The sequence below is a fragment of the Ciona robusta genome, chromosome 12 (assembly GCF_009617815.1).
Source record: "Ciona robusta chromosome 12, ASM961781v2".
In the NCBI taxonomy this organism is placed as follows: domain Eukaryota; kingdom Metazoa; phylum Chordata; class Ascidiacea; order Phlebobranchia; family Cionidae; genus Ciona; species Ciona robusta.
Genome location: NC_143246.1, coordinates 7,581,928 through 7,601,169, shown reverse-complemented (window position 1 = coordinate 7,601,169; position 19,242 = coordinate 7,581,928). Strand labels below are relative to the sequence as shown.

The following is a 19,242-nucleotide window of genomic DNA, read 5'->3' as shown; positions in this document are numbered from 1 at the left end:
GTACATTTTTTATTGGCAATTTACAAAGAAAACATTTAACTTTTGCACTTTATATAATCTGTATATAATAAAGTAGAACCTAAAGAAGTACTAATTTGTTGTCACAAACTTGTTACAAAAATAGGGTATGTCAAAACGTACTTGATATGCGTGGCTTCTAAGGGAATATTATTAAACAACAAAAACATTACTTTCGTATTTAAAAAAATAATTCGCATTAATTATTCATAAATACCAATTATGACGCGTGTTTATCAAAGCGAAACCAATATTTACAAACAACCAATCAGAAGTAATTGTCCGTAGCAACGCATAGCAACACCCCCGCCACTTCTATTTTCCCGCAACTACCAACGTTAATTTAATTAGGAAGTAATTTAAAGGGGTAACATTGAAAATATTAAAGCAAAGTCAACACAGAATAAGCTTGGCCTGTAATTTCAGTTCCATTTGGATCATAGGGTTAATTACTTAGGGGAAATGTAAATAATTTGTGTTTAAAATTAAAGAAAGAAGTTAATTGTTGAAAATGCCTGAAGTAATGCATAACCTCGTCGCCGATGCGAGGAAGAATCGATTCTCTGGGATCCCAAAACTATCAGAAGAAGGTAAGATATTAATCAACCAGTAAAATATATCATGTATATGGAACATAATGTATGGACTTGGGAGCCTGGGATAACGGCCAGAGTTGCCACTTCAACAACATGGTGATACAACAGACCGAATTACAACGTAATTTGTTTTAATAAAATATTTGCAACCCACTGTGAGTTGCTTCTTATAAAGTTTAACAGCCACGTTTTTAACCAAATGCTCTTTCATTTATTTGTACCATACATGTTACAACGACTGTTATTTCGCTGTTGATCCCAATTTCTTGATTTTGTTGATTGAATATAAGCTGTTATAATCAATAGAAAAAGTCTTCCTTAAATTGTATTATATTTTTATTATATATATATAAACCAACAAAACAATAAACTTTAAAAAATCACAAAACACAACCTTATATTCCTCCAGATATAATAAGTGTGTGGGATACGGTGTCGGAATACATTGAGCTCCAGATGTGCACGCAACGTGGGGTTCATGTTCCCAATCTCGGGACCTTCACCTTCACACATAAGAAAATGGACATCGGGAACAATAAGTTTATTTTAATTCAACGTCCAGTGTTTGTTTTGTCCGAGAAATTCGCCCAAACTCATGCTTTGCAGTATACCAAGCATCATACAACAGGTTAAAGTCTAGTGATTATTTTTTTATTATTAGTAGATTTAATAAGGTGTTTTTATTTGGTGTGTAATATTATTAGGATTATACAACAGGTGCGAAGTTAAAACTTAAACTATTAAAAAAAACAACTGTTTTCCTTCAAAGGTGAAATTCCCGTCGTCCAATTAAATTTTACCTCACTTGCTGTTGAAAGTCCGTTTGATCGTGACACGGTGGAGACATGCGTGCGCGAAGTGCTGCAGGTGCGTTTGTATAGATGGTAGCACCCCGAAGAGTTTTTAAACTGCCTTAGTGGGGTTTAGATGGTAGCAACCTGGGTGTTAGGGTAATAGACCTACATCCCAGGTCTCCGGTGTGCCTCACCCCTATATAATACCAGGTCACATTAAACAAATATGAAACACTTACATTTCAGTCTTTATCCCGCGCGGTGTCAAATTTACAAAACGTTGAATTTCTCTTCCGTGGCATCGGGGTTCTTGGGATCAAAGAATCCAAAGTCAAAATGAAATTCTTCAAAGATTTTCTCAACTCGATGGATGGTTCGGGCAACTTGGTCAAAGTGTTGGAAAATGTAAGTTGATATATCATACGGTCAGTTATCACAGGCTGTTAACATGGGTGTAACATACTTTCCTATTTATCTGTTTGAATGAATGTATGTAACTTATTTATTCTTGCATGGAGAGGCAACGACAGGCGTTAAACACGGGTGTTCTGTTTCATACACCTCGTGCCTGCTTACGAGTTACTCCATATGTAACTTATTTATCCTCGCATGGAGGGGCAACGACAGGCGTTAAACACGGATGTTCTGTTTCATACACCTCGTGCCTGCTTACGAGTTACTCCATATGTAACTTATTTATCCTTGCATGGCGGGGCAACGACAGGCGTTAAACACGGGTGTTCTGTTTCATACACCTCGTGCCTGCTTACGAGTTACTCCATATGTAACTTATTTATCCTCGCATGGCCGGGCAACGACAGGCGTTAAACATGTTTGTTCTGTTTCAAACATCTCGTGCCAGCTTACGAGTTACCAAGTATGTAACTTTGTGTGTGATTAAATACAAAAGCGATCAAAGATGGGGTTAATTAATCTAACGAAGAGAAGTAAGCAGCAAACGACAGTTAAAACTGGGTAAAAGTGACACAAATAACATGGATGTTAAATCCACCATTTTAATACAAACCAGGTAAATGTAGTTACTTGAGTGTATAGCCTAAAGAGCATCCTGTTTTTTGTGTAAAGTACAGAATACATAAGTTTTATAAGATGGTTTGGCAGTAGGTTTGAATGACAAAATCTAACATGGAATTAAATTCTTGTTTGTTGTCATTTCATTCAGCATGTTATGTATACCGTATCTTGTTTCAAGCTGTTGGGGTTCCTTTATTTGATTTCTATTGTTCTGAAGATATTTAAACTAAACGTGATAGTTTATAAACATAGAAATATAATACAAATATATATTATTGAAATAAATATAATGAAGATCTTGTGGCAATTTTAGGTCGAAATATTGTCAGTGTTTGTCGTTAATTGTTTTGTCCAAGGACACATACGCCCACAATGTTGGCAACATTCAGTTTCTAATCGCAAGAAGTTTTCGCTCAGGCTTGTAATATTTCTGGCAGCAACAGCATGTATATATATAAGCACCACACACATAGAAATAGACAAACTCCGATGATGTCTCGTTGAAGGGCAGACAACATCGGTCCTTTATGATCACAAATAAAATTCCTGGAAGATCTCTTTCACACTCTAAAAAATTAACACTTAGAATATAGATATATACAATATAGACACAGAAATATACACCTAGAAATTTAGAAATAGATAGATAACAGTGCATTATTGACAGGAGTTGTTCCATAGTGGTTCGTACAGCGGGGAGTTAGTCAGAAAATATGATGGAAAAAGTAAAAAATTGAAGGTTTGAATGACAGTTGTTTAGTTGTGTATCAGGCATTATATATTAACTGGTTAAAGTCAGTGTTTAACCAACCAAATATTGACTAGGAGTTTAAACATCAATGGTGAGGATACAGTTTTATAATTCTTTGAATGTTTTTGTTTGCTACCAAATGGAACGAGAAATACTATATATTTTAGTAAAACTATCATTTTACCTGCAATGCAGGGAGACTGACAAAGTATGATATACAGAATATAAGCATGTAGCAGGACCGGGTAATCTACTTGTTTAGCAGAAGTTCAGTTTTGAGGATTATTATGCCTGGTAGCAACAGCAGTAGACCATAAGTTAGTGTATGGTTGTGTAAGAAGTGTTGTAGTTGGTGCTTAAACAACAACCGGGACAAGATGAGGAAAGCACAAGCATTGAAGATTAAATGTGTTTGTATTATGTATAGAAAGGCATATAGTTAACCTCTTATTGTGGCAATGTATAAAAAATGTTAGAATATATTACTGATGATGTCATAATGTTATGTGCAGCGACCTGGAACAGCGGATTCTGTGATGTCCAATCAGACGACACTTAGCGCGCATCGACGACCAGGAACCAACACCATCACGTTGCCCAAGTAAGGGGGTTTGTGGGTCAATATGGCCTTGGGGTAAAACATAGGTATATATATGTATGTATGGTTTGCAAGTTAATGCGGAAATAATAATATGTGGTTGAATAAGATTAAGGGGTTCAACCTGTATGTGTTGTGTATGTATGTAATATCTGGTTAGGGGAATAACCCATGTTTATCCTCGTAGGTTAAACTCAGGAAAGGAGGTACTTCCCCCAATCGCAGAACAAATGCAAGATGAAGGAGACGGAGGTAACATAGATATCTTATAATTGTTATTAAGAAGTTTAATACACCCCAGTTATCACCAAACGACAGATGAAATGTTGGTGCATGAGATTACCATTTATATCATAACAGCTATCTCTATAAACCCTATAAAAGTTGTTATGTCATAATAGAAAAGATCCCGTTACCCCCAACGCGAGGTTCGAACCGAGAGGTTATTCGGCCCCACCAAGTGGTAGGAGTGAGTTTGGCTGCTGAGGAATTACGTGAAGCACTTCCTGCCAGGGAGGGCGTTAGAGGGTCACCTGTGAGAAAGTATGTGGCATAGAAATCAAACATTTATTTAAGATCTTTTTAGCAAGAGTTGGCCCATTACCCCAACACCCAGGCCACTTATGTTAGTTGTTCATACGTACCAGTGTGAACATAACTCAAGCCTTGGACTAATATTTGCCTAAGTTGTGACCTCACAATCATAACACATGTAAACAATACCTTCACTGTTTGCTCACAAACATATAAATCTTCATCCAATAGTTTAGCAAACAAATTACATTCAACTTTAAGAAAACAGACTTTTGCAACAATTTCTCGTGTTTTGAGAAAGGGGTTTAATTTTTTGAAGTTAAATAAAAATTTCTCTACAAAACAACATTCTATTCTGTATGGGCGAGGTCCTACAGTGAGGCATGCCATAGTCCCTTGAAATTTTTGAAAGAGTTGGCCCATTAACCTTGTTATAAAACATCAAAAATGAGCGACAATTATCATATTAATCCCATGTTATAATAAATGTCAAGTTAAGTCCAAAATAAATAAAAAACGGATTAAAAAATTAAAACAAACTAATTAAATGCCATTTTTACAAGGCTGTTAAAATGTTATTAGTCATCTAAGTGTACCGAGTGTCTTGGTTTAATGTATTCTGTTTGTTGAGGGAAATATGGATGGTGAATCCTATTGTGTTAAATGACAGTGTTCTCTAAGCAATCATTACCAGTTCTCTTTGTGTTTCTCCCCAATAAAATTTTATTGCTATCTCCACCTAGTTACGAGGCTCATAGAGAGAGTTGCTATGGCAGCTTAGATGTTCTTCTAGTTGAAGATTAGCTGAGATTAAATCAGACCAGTTATATCTTAGTGAAAGCTTATAATATTAAAGCTTCTAAACATAGCATCAGACAGCTTTTAGTTATTAAAGTATACAAAGCACTTCAAATGTTGTTTAAAGACAGAATTTAGTTCAATTTTTAAACAGTTTTGAGTAGAATTAGTTAAAATGACGACTACGAGTTTGGATTTTGGTTCATTCCCCAAAATACGAAACACGGTTCGTTTTACGCGAATTAACCCTCGTCAACCCACCTTCCAACAGAAGAGACCCCCTTATGGTTTATACCCATTGTTGGGTGATCTGAAAAGGTTAATGAGATCAACCAGTAAATTATTAAAATCTTATAAAAAATCTGTTAATTAATTAAATAATGAAAACCAAAACACTTAGTTTGCAAATTTTAATTCTTTTTTAGTTTTGGTTTGAAATGAGGATATTTAAACAACTTTGCAATTACATGCTTGTTTTTTACTCAATAAACATAAATTAATTGATTTTGTATCAACATTAACATAACATGTATATACGTAGGTGCCCACCCACATTATTAAATATTTGTTTTTCCAGCATTAATAATTTGATTATCTTCCCCAGGATGTCAAGCCCCCCCAACCCTCCCCCTAAACCCGCCACCAGCCCACCACAACAAGATACCAAGGAAACACCTCATGTGGTTCAGGAGGAAACAATAGAAGGTGAGGTTAAGGGTCCATGGTTCAAAGCTCACTCAAGTAACACGGGTGTTTCAAACACCTCATGCCCGCTTACAAGTTACCTCATATGTAACTTTGTGGGGAAATTGTTTTTATGGCCTACAACCTAGACAACCCATTAATAACCCTTAAACCAAACGTTATTTACCAACAATTACCCAACCTCACTCACAGACACCCCACGTCCCGTGTCGGCCCCACTCCGAACCCCGGAGCCACAGCTTCGAGTTTCGGCTCGTTACGCCCCTTCTCGACGTTCGTCCCAATTCACCCCCATTGAGTGCTCCTCCCCGGCCCACCATCTTCGGGCGGGACAAGAGCTCTGTTACCTCTGCATGCAACGCTCCATGAGGAATGTTCCTGTGTCGTTCGAGGAGGAGAGGAGGAGGAAGGAGTTGGAGCAAGATGCTCTTCTGCAACAATATCAACAAATGAAGGATCAGGAAGCGATACTAATGCAACAGGTTGGTGGGGGGGGGGGTATGTTGCCTGTATAGCGTTGGTAGGTGGGGTATATAGTAGTTGGGTTGTTGTGTGGTTAGGTATTTGATGTCAACTGACGTATCACACGACCCCCAAGCAGTACTTATTATAAATGTATAACAATATATAAAATAGAACAATATATACATCATCATGTCTTCATATGTATCGCACTGATTCTTTACTTTACAAGTGTTTATGACATCACAAGTATGTTTATGACATCACTAGGCAAACCAGAACCAAAACCGTCACATCAACCAGAAGGTGGCAGCATTCAACCTTGGGGTGGCCGAGTGTTTAAGGGACACCAAGGGTAAAAGGAGCACCGATTTTGTGGTGGGTAGTTTAATATGTTGTGTGTGTTGTATTATATTGAGTATTATTATTGTGTTGGTTTATTATTTCCTTTTTCATCCTTGCCTGTTTCATACACCTCGTGCCTACTTACAAGTTACGACGTATGTAACTTTGCGGATTTTAATATAAAACTGCCTACAAAATTATAGTTATATAAAATTAAAAGATGTCTAAAGTATATAATATCTGTGGATATTCATAAATATATTATATATTTCATAGAAATCCTATGTTTTCCAAAACCGTCCCCTCACCCCATTAAGATTCTACAAACAAGAGGAATACAGTAAAGCATTGGAATCCCAGGTTTGTAGTCATAACAATGCCTATTGTTGTTTAACAATAGACACCTATTATGATGTCATATAAACTTGAGATTCCTCAAGAGCACTTTGTGGCTTTGAATTTATTTAATTTTCACCAGTGTTCCCCACTTATTTTTACCAGTGTTACCGCAGGTTAAAATGAAATACGGACGAGAAAATCGTGAAAAACACGACCGGGAGTTTCAGGAGAGATTGGAACAAGTTCAACTTGCAGAGGAGTTAGTTTTGTTTATTTTGTAAATTTTGTAACTTTGCATGTTTGCCACTCCCATGCTCACAGTCGAGTTGCTGAAGCTATTGCAGTGTGTGGATAAGCAGACATGACTTTTGGTTGGTTTGGTTATTTATATCCTCGTGGGTGGGAACTTGAGTGACTTATCCATGGTTGCCACTCCCATGCCCACAGTCGAGTTGCTGAAGCTATTGTAGTGTGTGAATAAGCAGACATGACTTTTAATGCGCATAATAATAACTATGTTTAAAACACTTAAATAAAAGCAGGCCAGCGTACTCATATAGAATAGGACAACACACATATATATATATATATAGTATTAACCTTTTTGCTTCTTCCCAGTTTGGCAGCTCAACGGGAACAATTCCTTCGAGCAAAAGCCGACCAAATATCGAGATATCAGAAAGCTCTCTCGGCTCAGGTTTGTGGGCTGCAACAATAACACACATATGTGATAATACTATACTGATATCTAAGCAAACTAGGTGTGTGATTGGTATGGTGGTTGGGGTGTTGGGGTGATGGTGGTTGGGGTGTTGGGGATCACACCCATGGAAAGCCTAAGATTATGGTTAATACAGAAAACAATGGATGCATCTCAACAACAGTAACACATTATTTACATTGCTTAACATTGCCGGAGTATTCGGCCAACATAGATGTAAAACAAAGTTGAGACTTACACAGCAGAATGTTTATCATATAAAGTACAGCAGCATGTTAATTATATATTTATATTGAAATAAACCAACACACGCAAAGTTATAATATGTGCACATTGTGTAGCAAGTAACAGTAGTGGATTAGCATATGAAGCAGTGCAAGCTTAACAATGTTAAGATTACCAAGCTGCAGGCTTATGTGTTAAACATAGTATCTCATATTGAGCATTGTAGCGACCAAGTATATAAACAAGACAGTTTGAAACTTCGTGGAGAATTTAGATCCAGGTTCGTAAGAAGTTAGCGAGTCCATTAGAGGGAGGTAGTGGGTGTCGTCGTCACCTTAGTATGCCAAAGCCGAGGATGTTAAACCCGTTTGATGGAAGGAATAAGAAAAGGAGTAAGGTGGGGAATAAAGGGGGTTATAGGGGGTGTTGGGGTTAAATCCTTGACGAGAAACTCATAAAAGGGGAGGTTTAAGCTTCCAAATACGAAGGTTAAGGGGTAGCCCTTTAGTTTTCATGATGGCTGGTACTTCTACGCTCACAGTAGAATTATAGTAGCCATTACACTTTGTAGATAAACAAAATATGTATTTAATTAACAGGTGTTTCTAGAAGTTTATTAAAATTTCCTTGTGTTTGTTTTATGTCCACCTTAAATCACTTGCACATACTTGGTCTCGCTTTGTTGTACATTTTTAGTTCACCTAAATGTGGTGCATTTGTATCTGCCCTTATAGGATATTAACCATATCGTCCAACCTACCACACATTGTACTTACCTTCACCAGATCCGTAGCAAGCCACTCCCGCTCCCCAAAGCCGAACCCGACTCCAAGGATCCGATCTTCGGGAGGTTTGATGCAACCAACGAGAAGTTGTTGGAGCAACGGGAACGATCGAGGAATCTACTCAAGTAAGAGGGCGTGCCTGGTTTGGGGGAGTGGCAATGATGGTTGTTATAACATGAGTGTTTTGTTTCATACACCTCTTGCCCGCTTACAAGTTACCATGTATGTAACTTTGTGGGTGATTGTTTTATGTATAGCTGACAATTTAGTCAACCCTTAGTGACCACTGGGTTTCAACAATTGCCATTAAAACCATTTAAATATTAAATATTATGATGTCGTTACCAACAGGAGTCAACTTGAGATGGTTTCTGAGAAGAAGAAGAATTCGATCCTCCAGCATCTTGGGAAGCAGAAGGAGGAAAGTGAGATGCTGCAGAGGACCAAACAAGAGTAAGATCCACATGTTGTGCATATCACTATGCTACATCATGATCATTTAATTGGTTTATTATTTAATCTTTGTTATAGTGTGCACAGTGCACTTATATACCAAGTATAAATAGATGGCATCAATAAGATTATTATCTTTTCAAAATAATAAGTGGCTGATGACGTCATTTTAGGCGAAATATTAATTTCTTACAGTAAACTATTTGTTGGACATAATTTGTGTTGGTTACGTATTTGTAACACTTGATCCAGAGTGTAATTTTATTACGAGAATCGTCCAATTTCATAAGTACTAGATCAGGGCCAGATTACACAATTCATCACAGTAATAACTAAGTTATAATGCTTACCTCTTTGCTGCCACCACCAGGTTGATTGAGGACAGGGTGAATACTCACAAGAGGGCGTATGAGATGCGGAGATCTCTGGAGAATAATTGGCAGAATCATCATCTTGATAAAGTTGGGAGGGAGGATGAAGAAAAGATGAGACTGAGAACTCCTGGGATGTTGCTACTTCAACAAACTGATAAATATAAGTAAGTGATGAACAAACACTGGGACTATGGAATACTGGGTTCAAGACTCGGTGCTGCCACCATTGTGGGTGTATGTGTCCTACCCTCCTAGGACAAGACACTTGTCTTAACTAACCCACAAAGTTACAAACGTGGTAACTTGTAAGCGGGCACGAGGTGTATAAAACAGAACACCCATGTTATAACGACTGTCATTGCCCCGCCATGAAGAAGTTACATGCAACATTATCAACACAACCCCCTTTTTACACAGGAGATGCGGGCAATGTGAACGCCGCACGAACAACTGCGGAGAATCAAATATTTGGAGCGAATCTCGTTATATCCCGGGTTCAAGGCTCATGGTTTAATTATTGTGTCATTATGATGTCATCATGTGTCTTTGTCTTCACTGTCTGTTCCACCTTTGTGATGTCATACCTGTCTGTGATGTCACTGAAGCATCCATTGTTACATCACTGAGGCAACTGTCATGTCACTTCCTGTCCATAAATAACCTGCACTTACCACGAACTACGTCTGCCAGAATAAATTCCTGGAATGTTTTAGTTTAATTTTATTAGTGGGTGGCCTTTGAGACTTACGCCGTGTAAAAAGCTTTACATTGTTTCTGTTAAAAAGTGAATTATGTGTAGAATAAATTGACAACAAAACTAAAACTTGTGATATTTACATTAAAGCAAATGGAATATTAGAAATAGAAAAGTAAAAAATAAAAAACTTGATTGTAAATTACGCGAAGAATAAATTGACAAAGAAATTCAAACTTGTGTTTTTTTAAATAGAGTTAGTTATTAATTAATAAATATATTATAGGAACATTACAAACAATAAAAGTTAAAGAAGAAATACTCGATTAAAAACTTAACCGTATAAAAGCTAATATTAGAGGTAAATGTACATTTGATTATTACATTCTACATTTACCATCGCAGGCGAAACATGTTTTGGAATTTGGGACAAATTTGGGTAGCATTGCAAATGCATTTACTCATAGTCATTATTTGAATAATTGGGAAAACATGCCATCCCAAACACCCCTAATATTACGCCTAAGAATGAAACAACCTGTCTTATTTCCATCCATCAGAAATTCAAGTTTAATCTTCTTTTTCCTTCTTCTGTGCAAAACACATGAACAACATGAGTGTAGATATGACACCTCCACACACAGCCATGTATGTTGAGTCACTTGCTAACATATGTGCGTATACCGACCATAGAGCCATAACATGCATTACGAAGCTCGACACTTTGACGTACTTGTTCAATACAAGGAGAAAACCTGTTGAACAAAATGTTTTATTAAAGTATTGGTTTATAACAGCTGCTGTATACCTCATGCTCGCTGTTGAGTTAGAATACTTTCATGTTTATCCTTGAGGTGGGAAACCAAGGGGTTTAATACACAGGTGTTGCACACCATACATACTGGCTGTATACACCTCATGCTCTATTACTAGGCCTATATATAACTCATCCCCACTGGGTTGGAGCAACTTTCATTAAGTATCGCCCCTAATGACACATAAGTCCGCAATGGTAGCAGCATTGAGTTTTCAACCCAGTATGCTCTTGTTGCAAAGCCAGTCCCCTAATGCTGTACGTATGGAACTTACCGCATATTAGCATGGTGCATCCATTAAACTGGCGGAAGGTATCACCAGTTATGTTGTTATGTTGCCATGGGATGGAACGAACATATTCTTTATAATTCACAACCTTGCAGAACAAACTAAATGTTATGAAGTGTCATACACCTTATGCCCACTTACAGGTTACTACCTATGTAACTTTGGGGGTGGTTATTTTATTCTATATTGTATGGTTAACAATTTAGACAATTTAATAACCATTGGGTTGGAACAACTGCTCAAGAACACATACCATAAAGTTAAGCTTGAAATAAAACATTAAAGAATAAATAACATATTCAACAATTTAATGCAAACTAATGTTAACAACTATTTCTAATGAAACTCACAAAGACGTTATGAATATTGGGGAAAAGTATTTTCCCGACAGCGTCAGTTTGAACGAAGCCTTGTAGCATAAAATATAATCCACAAATACATCTTATAGCGGTGTGCAGGACGCTGTCTTCGCGCAACATTTTGCAAAGATTTGTAAACAAAACCTGAATGCTAGATGTTGGGGAATTCCCTGTGTCATAGAAATTGTATTTTTTTCACGCGCATGACGTCATATTTATCATATATTGGGGAGTAAAAAGCAAACAAGACAGCTTGGATCTAATAATTGGCCACGGTATTATTTACGACTTCAATACAAACTTCGTCGGTCGAACTACCATAAATTATCTCTCTTCTGAAATACATGTCTGGAGTAAAATTTTAAGATATAATATCCATGTTAAATGCATTGTTTTGCAATTATGTGTCTTGCCCAAGGACACATGTGCCCATAATAGTAGAAGCATGAAGGCTCGAACCCATAACCTCCAGTCTAAAAGCGCTAACCACTTTTTTACGATACAACTGAGAGAGACAAAAAGAATGAGACAAATATTTGGTGATCGCATTTATTGTCAGAAACAACATTGAAAATACGATCAAATCCCAGGTTCGGGATTTTATTTTTACACACATAAATCGGGACTGCCCCCTTGGTGATATCATGTTTCTATGAAGCCGCTACATGGTTGCGAAAAATGACCGAAATTAAGAATTTGGACCTCTATGAATAAGCAGCGACTTGCGTTTGAGCAGCGATGCCCGGAACCAAAAATATGAGTTGAGTTATCGGGGCACCGTGGTAGCAGGGGCAGATACGGGGGAAAGGGGGTTGAACTTTTGACGCACCGAAAAGCAGTTGTTGCAATCAAGTTGTTTCATGGCTTTTTTTCACAAAAAAAGGGACGTTGGGAATCCCCGTCACCCCCTGAATCTGCCCCTGCATAATGGGTGGGGGTGTGTGGTCTGTGTGTGTATCACAGTTGGCATAAAAAAGTAAAAAAAGAGGCGGAAACCCGTTGGAACGAATCATCTGACATGATTCACACAATTAAAAAAGTAAAACGTGATTAACAGAAATAAAAGAAAATCGCGGCAGTTAGGGCTTCATAGTGGTGGGCAGTCTTCATCTCTTCTTACGATAGCACCATCACATATTCCTCTGTGGAAATAAAAGGAAAATATGGTTGGGTTAATAGTGTGTATAGAACAAAGTATATGTACCACAAGAATTCAACATTGTATGCAAGTTTTAATGTAGAGTTCTGTTGAAATATGGCTGTGGTTATTAATATAGTGACCGTGTTATAAACGTGTAAGTTATAACATAACGTCAAGTTTACCCAACGAAGATTGTGTAAAAAATAATTATGTTGTAACATAAACAGATATTTGTATATTGTAGTTTATGCTAGAGTCTATTCAGTTTAAAAGAACAAAATAAACACAATCTGTATTTACCTGTTTGTTCTTTTAAACTCATTTGTTTATAAAAATATAGAAATTTTCTTAATTTAGTTTTTACCGGAATTTTGACGAAATTGCTGAATCCAAATTTAGCTGCAGTGCTGCCGAGTAAATTTTCCTCCGCAAAAATAATTTTGGCAAATTTGGGTAGCACAACTTTTTACGATAATTTAATATAAACTGTACAAATACGTAAAAAAAATAGAAAAAATGATTTAAAGTACAATTATGACATCATAGTAAACACAATGAGGCAACAAGCAACAATGAACAACAATTGTTTTGAATTTCCAGAACAGTATTTTAGTTTTCTAAATTTTTGGTATTACTGTTTTTTAATTTTCTAATTTTTTTTGATTTTCCGTAAAGTCAAATCTTTCAATTATTCCAAATATTTCATTGCCATTGTTCCTCGACACTATCATTAAACCAGTCACCCCCACTTTGTGGGAGGGGTTGTTGGGGTATGGGTTCGTTACCCCACAACCCTGAGGTTTCACCCATGGGGCGTTTACCCCCAACTTTTGGTTCGGTGTTTGCCTTACGTTTTCCTTGCATTGGCTTCCCACGTGCCGCGACCCCATTTGGCGTGCCACGGCCTCGTCCGCGACCCCTCACTCCGGTACCACGACCTCGATTGAAACCTCCGTACATTCTAAGGATAAATAGAAAAACTTTGGTTGATGGCATCAAACATAAGATGCAAATATTATGATCAAATTGGTTTGGCAAAAAGTCGAAAGTAAACATTACAAATGTATCTAGACACACCTCAATTTACTTCAATCGCAAAGTGGTTGGGTAAACGAAGGATAGGAATTTAATCCTTGATACTGGGGTGACTTTTGGTTTAAATCCTAGGTGTTGGGGTAATGGGTCAACTCTGGTCTAAACCCCAGGCCCCATGGCATGCTTCACCCATATACAACAAGCATACAACCCAAAACACCAACTTACCCTCTGTTCCGCATCATAGCCTGGTTACGATACCCCCCTCGCATCGGCATGCCAAAGAAAGGGTCGTCGTAATACCCGTAACCCATGTAATCTGTGGTGAAGTAATCATCATTGAAACCGAACCCCATTGGTGGGATTTGACCCCCGTACATTCCCCTTCCACGACCACGCATGTTGTAACCGGCCCGGTTGCCGTATCCCATACCACTGTAAAGTAGATTTATGTAATATATGTGTTTATATATAGGTAATGTTAGGGGTTCATACATATATTTAATAATATTACTTTACACAGTTGTGTTTATAGTTACATATGTATTGTATCGGGTGTATAAGTTGCCAAGTAATATCCCACTGTAAAGATTGTGATTTAGAACAAGTCCCTAGAACACCTAGAAGTTCCTGGGACAACATGTCTCCCCAACTTATATTACAAGGGTGATATTACATATTTTTTTGTGCTGAAACAACGACGCCTATGCAGGTGTTTGTATGAAATATTTACAAATTATAATTTGTATAAATTAATCATAAATTATGACATCACATAACATGACACAGCATTACTTACTAAGCATGAGTCATCATCTTTCTTTCCATTTGTCGTTCCTTCTTCTTTTTATCAACAGGTTTGGCCAAACTTATCTCGATGGCTTCCCCTTCCAGGTTTAATCCATTCAACTCTTCTAATGCCTGTGGGTGGATTGCTATGTGTTTAAGTGCGTGGCAAATTTGCAAGGATTGTGATAAATTTAAGTGCGTGGCAAATGCCATGGACCACAGTCAATGGCAAACGTTATGAACAATTGGGAAAACAAAACAGTTTTACTTTTAATCAAACTGATAAATAACACAGCTAATGAGAGTGAATGATATCACAACATGCCAGCTAAAAAAATACAAGCATTCCTAAATAGAATTGTTTAAAACATAAGTTTATATGTGGCATAAATTACATACACACACAAAGCTAAGCATATTAACTATATATCCTTAAACAGCCACCACACAAACCTTCATAGCGTTATCACGCTCCTTGAAGTGAACGAACGCATAATCTTTGATCTTCTTAACTCGCTCTACTTCACCATACGCACTAAACGTCGCCATCACTATTTCCTCGGTGGCTTTCATTGATAAGTTTTTGATGTAAAGGACTTTAACCTGGAGGAGGAAGAGGAGAAGAGTGAGAGGGAGTGGGAGAATGAGAAGAAATCTTTTACATTATGTAACTATTTTAACACGGGTTTGATTTCATAAACCGCGTTCTGTTTCACCTAACGCCTGCTTAATAGTTACCACATTATTAACTTTGTGGGTGATTGTTTTTTCTTTAAAGCTGATGATTTGGACAACTCAATAGTAACCACTGGGTTGGAGTCATTGTCCTTAAGTGTCTTGCCCAAGAACACATACGTCCACAATGGTAGCAGCATTAAACCCTCAACCCATAAACTCGAGTCTACAGACACTTAACCCCCCAACACCCTACACACCTTAGACATAATCTCATCGCTTGGTTCTTCCACAGGATCGGCCCAATCCACCGACACTGTGTTGTTGAACGCTTTCACTTTGACCGAGCTCAATCGACGCCGCGCCTGTGATGTCATAAGGGTATGTATGATGCAACAATCAATAATATAAATAAATGAAAGTATTTTTTACTCCTGTTTAATCTAATTGTCAATAATACTCTGAATAATATTTTTTATACAGAGGCTAAAAAGAGATTGTTTTACATTATGCTTGGCAACATAACATGGATAATACAAGTTTGATACATCAAGGTTTTGCACAAACAAAATATAATCCACATTACATACTACATACATAACATAAACACCTGTGAAGCAGCTTTATGGTCTGTGTATTCCAAGAAACAAAATCCTCGGTTTTTCATTTTATCTTCAGTTTGGAGGTAAATAATAACGTCTTTCAAGCCCTCTGTGGAATTAACACGGTTTTGAAACATAAGGGGTACATTGGGTTTAAATCAGCGACATATTTTTTTCCAAAATACGGTTTGTATCAGCTAAGAAATAGTAAAATAGGCAATCCAGGAACCCTAATATATGTTAAATATATTTTAAAACAGAACGCCCATGTTATAACGTATATAACGCAAGGTAAAAAGTACTAACGTGTAATTCCATCAAATTCTTCAAATATTTCATCCTTGGTTTTGGTTTTTGGGATGGATCCAACGAACAATCTACAGTTCGACTGTGACACACAAACACCCAGGAATTTCTTCGGACGAATTTCATAATTATCCAACTGTGGGGGGGTTGAACAACCGATGTTACATCAGTTAATGTCTTTGAAAGGTTTAGGAGATTTCTAATTTTAAATGCAAGCATGCCAATGCAAGAAATCTAATGGTAGTATACATAGCATAAGCATCACATATAGATGCCCCCACAACTAGTTTGTGCATTCAATACAATCTCACGCTAAATCAAAAACTCGAACAATGACTCGCATTTAAACCAGATATACCGCCCACCATGGACTTTATCATAATGGTAATGGTGTCCAGGGTGACATAAGCATTAAACGAGCATTTTAAACATCCTAGCCCATAATACCATAAATATGAAAGCATTTAAAAATTTTGGGCAGTTCAAATGTTTGGCGAAAATACAGCTTATTAAAAAGTGAGTAACCAATCACAACACAGTATCTTCCTATGGCTGTCTACACTCACCATCTTAACACACTCTGTTGCAGCTTCTTTATTTGTGTAAGTAACGAAGCCATATCCTCGATTCTGCCCCGACATTGGATCCATCATTAAGCGGAAGTCCCACACCACCCCAGCCTCTTCTAATAAAGGTACAAGTTCATCTTCGAACACAAATCGTGGGATGCGTCCAACGAATACCTGGTTAAGAAACGTGTGGCAAGGAATGAAATTTTAAAAAGTTTTTGCTATTTCGTTTGACACTAAGCAGTGACATACATACACCATTAGTTATGCATTATATCAAGGAATTAAATTATGAATTATTTGCAGTTTTTTTAGGGTAATGGACCAACTGTGGCCTAAAACTAACGCAATCAAGAAGGTTTCTTACACGTAAACACCTGTATCAATACCCCTCACCCACCTGACAACCGGTACCAGGTTCAGCCCCGTCATAAACATCTTTAGGAGGTGGGCCACCATATCTACGCTGACCTGTTGTTACATCAAGCGAATATTTTGTTCGCTCTAAAAGTTCCTGTAGATAAAACAAAAATTTATTCTTGCATTTGTGTGTGTATGTATATGCTGGTGATGTCACTTTGTAAGTACGTAAGGGAAATCCCTACAATTATATTTCTGATAATTATTAGAATTTCACAAACCTGTATTTTGTCTTCATTGGGACCAGATTTTTTTGTGTCGCCATTTATGTGCCCGGCTAATTCTTCCTTACAGCGCTGTCGATGTATTTTGATAACTCCGCAAAGGAACGCACTTTTATTATGGACGTGCTGGAATGGAAAAATGGTTAAAAGATGGACAACACACTAACAGCAATTCTCCAACCCAGTGGTCACTAATCGGTTGTCCAAATTGTCAGCCATATAACAATCACCCATAAAGTTACATACGTGGTAGCTCGTAAGCTGGTACGAGGTGTATGAAACAGTGGTATGTTGTTGCCTTGCCACACAAGGATAACCACCAACACATTGTATATTATGTTCACACCCCTAATCCCAAAATGTTTATACCTGTAGGTTTGATTCATTAAATTGTTTCAACACGGCCAACGCCCCTTCCTCGTCAAGTTCCTTCAATGCTTCAATGGCTCGCTCATCCAAATCAGAAAATTTTACTAAATCTGGAAATAATTAGGTGTTAATATAAAGTTCAGTTAATTATCCACAGTTGCCACTCCCATGCCCACAGTCGAGTTGCTGAAACTATTGCAGTGTGTGGATAAGCGGACGTGTCCTTTAATTGGTTTGGCCATTTTGTATAGGGTAAATATATTTGCTATTAATTAGCAGAGTTAAATAATAAATGAATTTAATTTTAACGAACCTTGTTTGAAAACTTCATGCAGACCTTGCGCTACGTTGACTGAAAGTCCTGCAGCGTTAAGTTCTTGAAGATATTCCGTTGAATTTTCACCGGGAACCTGAGATTCGATCGTTACTTCTGCTTTTATTTCTTCCATTTTCCTTCAGCTACCCTCCTACGACTAACAGACACTTTTGCTTTCAATTTATAAAGTTTTCCAAATCTAAACAAATAACAATATAAGCTTATGTATTAAAAATTCTTTCAATTATTTATACTTATTTAATGGATTCACAAACCCGCATTATAGCTTTAAACTATTCCAAGTATATTGTTTATAATTTTCATAGAATACACCAAGTATCAGAAATACACATACCCAAAAACGTAAACCACGTTTCACTAACCGATAATAATTAAATAACTGCAAAGAATTATCAATATATTTTATGTAACAAAATCTTTCCCACGAAAAATGTCCATAAATCTTCCAAATGGCATTGAACGTCGTTGCTACTTGAACACGCCCAATGCTATAACGCCGTATGGCCCACGTGTTCGTGTAACCGCGTGGTTTTCGCCGGTCATAAACTGCACCAACATTTCGCCATTAATATCAATATTTACTCTTCCTAACCGAAGCCAATACACATATTTGGGTAAATAATTCACATTTAGCAATTAAAATTTAACATTTTTAGTTTATTTTAAGTAATTTTTAAGCTCACAACCCTACCGCATAGTAAAACCTGAAACGTGATGAAAGTCACTAAACCGTAACAAACCACGTGCTTTTCTGCGGTTTGGGGTTTCCCATTCTAAATTGCAGGGGCACAATAAAACAAACCAAGAAATTAAACTTGGCATTGAAAATGCATGTTGATTACGTTATCTCCTTGCATGTTGATTACGTTACCTCATACGTCATCATATGACGTCACCCGTCATTAATATAAATTGACAACTAAACACTAAATCTAGGACGAATTGGACATTTTATTTCTGCCCACTACAAAATATTTACCCAAAATTACTTGTAAATTTAACAACATGTTTTGAACTTTTTGGTAACTTTACCTTTACACAGCATAACTTATGCACCAAATTACGTTAAAAAAAACTAAAAATAA

The 19,242-nt window shown here is 37.1% G+C and overlaps 3 protein-coding genes and 1 long non-coding RNA gene across 8 annotated transcripts; 1 reads left to right on the top strand and 3 right to left on the bottom strand.

Annotated features, from left to right (window-relative positions):
* Nucleotides 1-384: 384 nt before the first annotated feature.
* On the top strand, nt 385-10,423 carry LOC149727403 (coiled-coil domain-containing protein 81-like). Of its 4 annotated transcripts, XM_089889616.1 has the most exons (19): nt 385-608; nt 1,024-1,242; nt 1,384-1,481; nt 1,655-1,813; nt 3,111-3,182; nt 3,707-3,795; nt 3,980-4,044; nt 4,194-4,335; nt 5,729-5,829; nt 6,022-6,311; nt 6,562-6,669; nt 6,913-6,996; nt 7,149-7,234; nt 7,594-7,672; nt 8,196-8,318; nt 8,707-8,831; nt 9,058-9,159; nt 9,530-9,697; nt 9,951-10,423. In XM_089889616.1, the coding sequence occupies exons 1-19, from the start codon at nt 530-532 to the stop codon at nt 10,045-10,047; spliced, it is 2,286 nt and encodes a 761-aa protein (XP_089745742.1). In that variant the 5' UTR covers nt 385-529; the 3' UTR covers nt 10,048-10,423. The 4 variants fall into 4 exon arrangements, with proteins under 4 accessions (XP_089745742.1, XP_089745743.1, XP_089745744.1 ...); XM_089889617.1 differs by lacking the exon at nt 3,111-3,182 and having other exon boundaries at nt 388-608; XM_089889618.1 differs by lacking the exon at nt 8,196-8,318 and having other exon boundaries at nt 391-608.
* On the bottom strand, nt 3,711-6,110 carry LOC149727404 (uncharacterized). Its single transcript, XR_016386172.1, has 5 exons — nt 6,011-6,110; nt 5,386-5,434; nt 5,018-5,130; nt 4,209-4,325; nt 3,711-3,822 (listed from the first exon to the last, which is right to left on the bottom strand). It is a non-coding gene; the product is annotated as an uncharacterized LOC149727404 (long non-coding RNA).
* On the bottom strand, nt 10,118-11,864 carry LOC149727402 (uncharacterized). 2 transcript variants are annotated; one of them, XM_089889689.1, is made up of 4 exons: nt 11,682-11,864; nt 11,317-11,419; nt 10,766-10,982; nt 10,118-10,232 (listed from the first exon to the last, which is right to left on the bottom strand). In XM_089889689.1, the coding sequence occupies exons 1-3, from the start codon at nt 11,808-11,810 to the stop codon at nt 10,798-10,800; spliced, it is 417 nt and encodes a 138-aa protein (XP_089745815.1). In that variant the 5' UTR covers nt 11,811-11,864; the 3' UTR covers nt 10,118-10,232; nt 10,766-10,797. The 2 variants fall into 2 exon arrangements, with proteins under 2 accessions (XP_089745815.1, XP_089745813.1); XM_089889687.1 differs by lacking the exon at nt 10,118-10,232 and having other exon boundaries at nt 10,239-10,982; nt 11,682-11,863.
* A 361-nt stretch (nt 11,865-12,225) lies between these two features.
* On the bottom strand, nt 12,226-18,363 carry LOC149727401 (heterogeneous nuclear ribonucleoprotein Q-like). Its single transcript, XM_089889636.1, has 13 exons — nt 18,134-18,363; nt 17,821-17,930; nt 17,449-17,577; nt 17,208-17,321; nt 16,805-16,981; nt 16,239-16,374; nt 15,941-16,041; nt 15,591-15,695; nt 15,109-15,258; nt 14,666-14,787; nt 14,095-14,301; nt 13,683-13,792; nt 12,226-12,832 (listed from the first exon to the last, which is right to left on the bottom strand). Exons 1-13 carry the CDS (start codon nt 18,267-18,269, stop codon nt 12,807-12,809), a joined length of 1,623 nt encoding a protein of 540 aa, XP_089745762.1. The 5' UTR covers nt 18,270-18,363; the 3' UTR covers nt 12,226-12,806.
* Between the last annotated feature and the right edge of the window lie 879 nt (nt 18,364-19,242).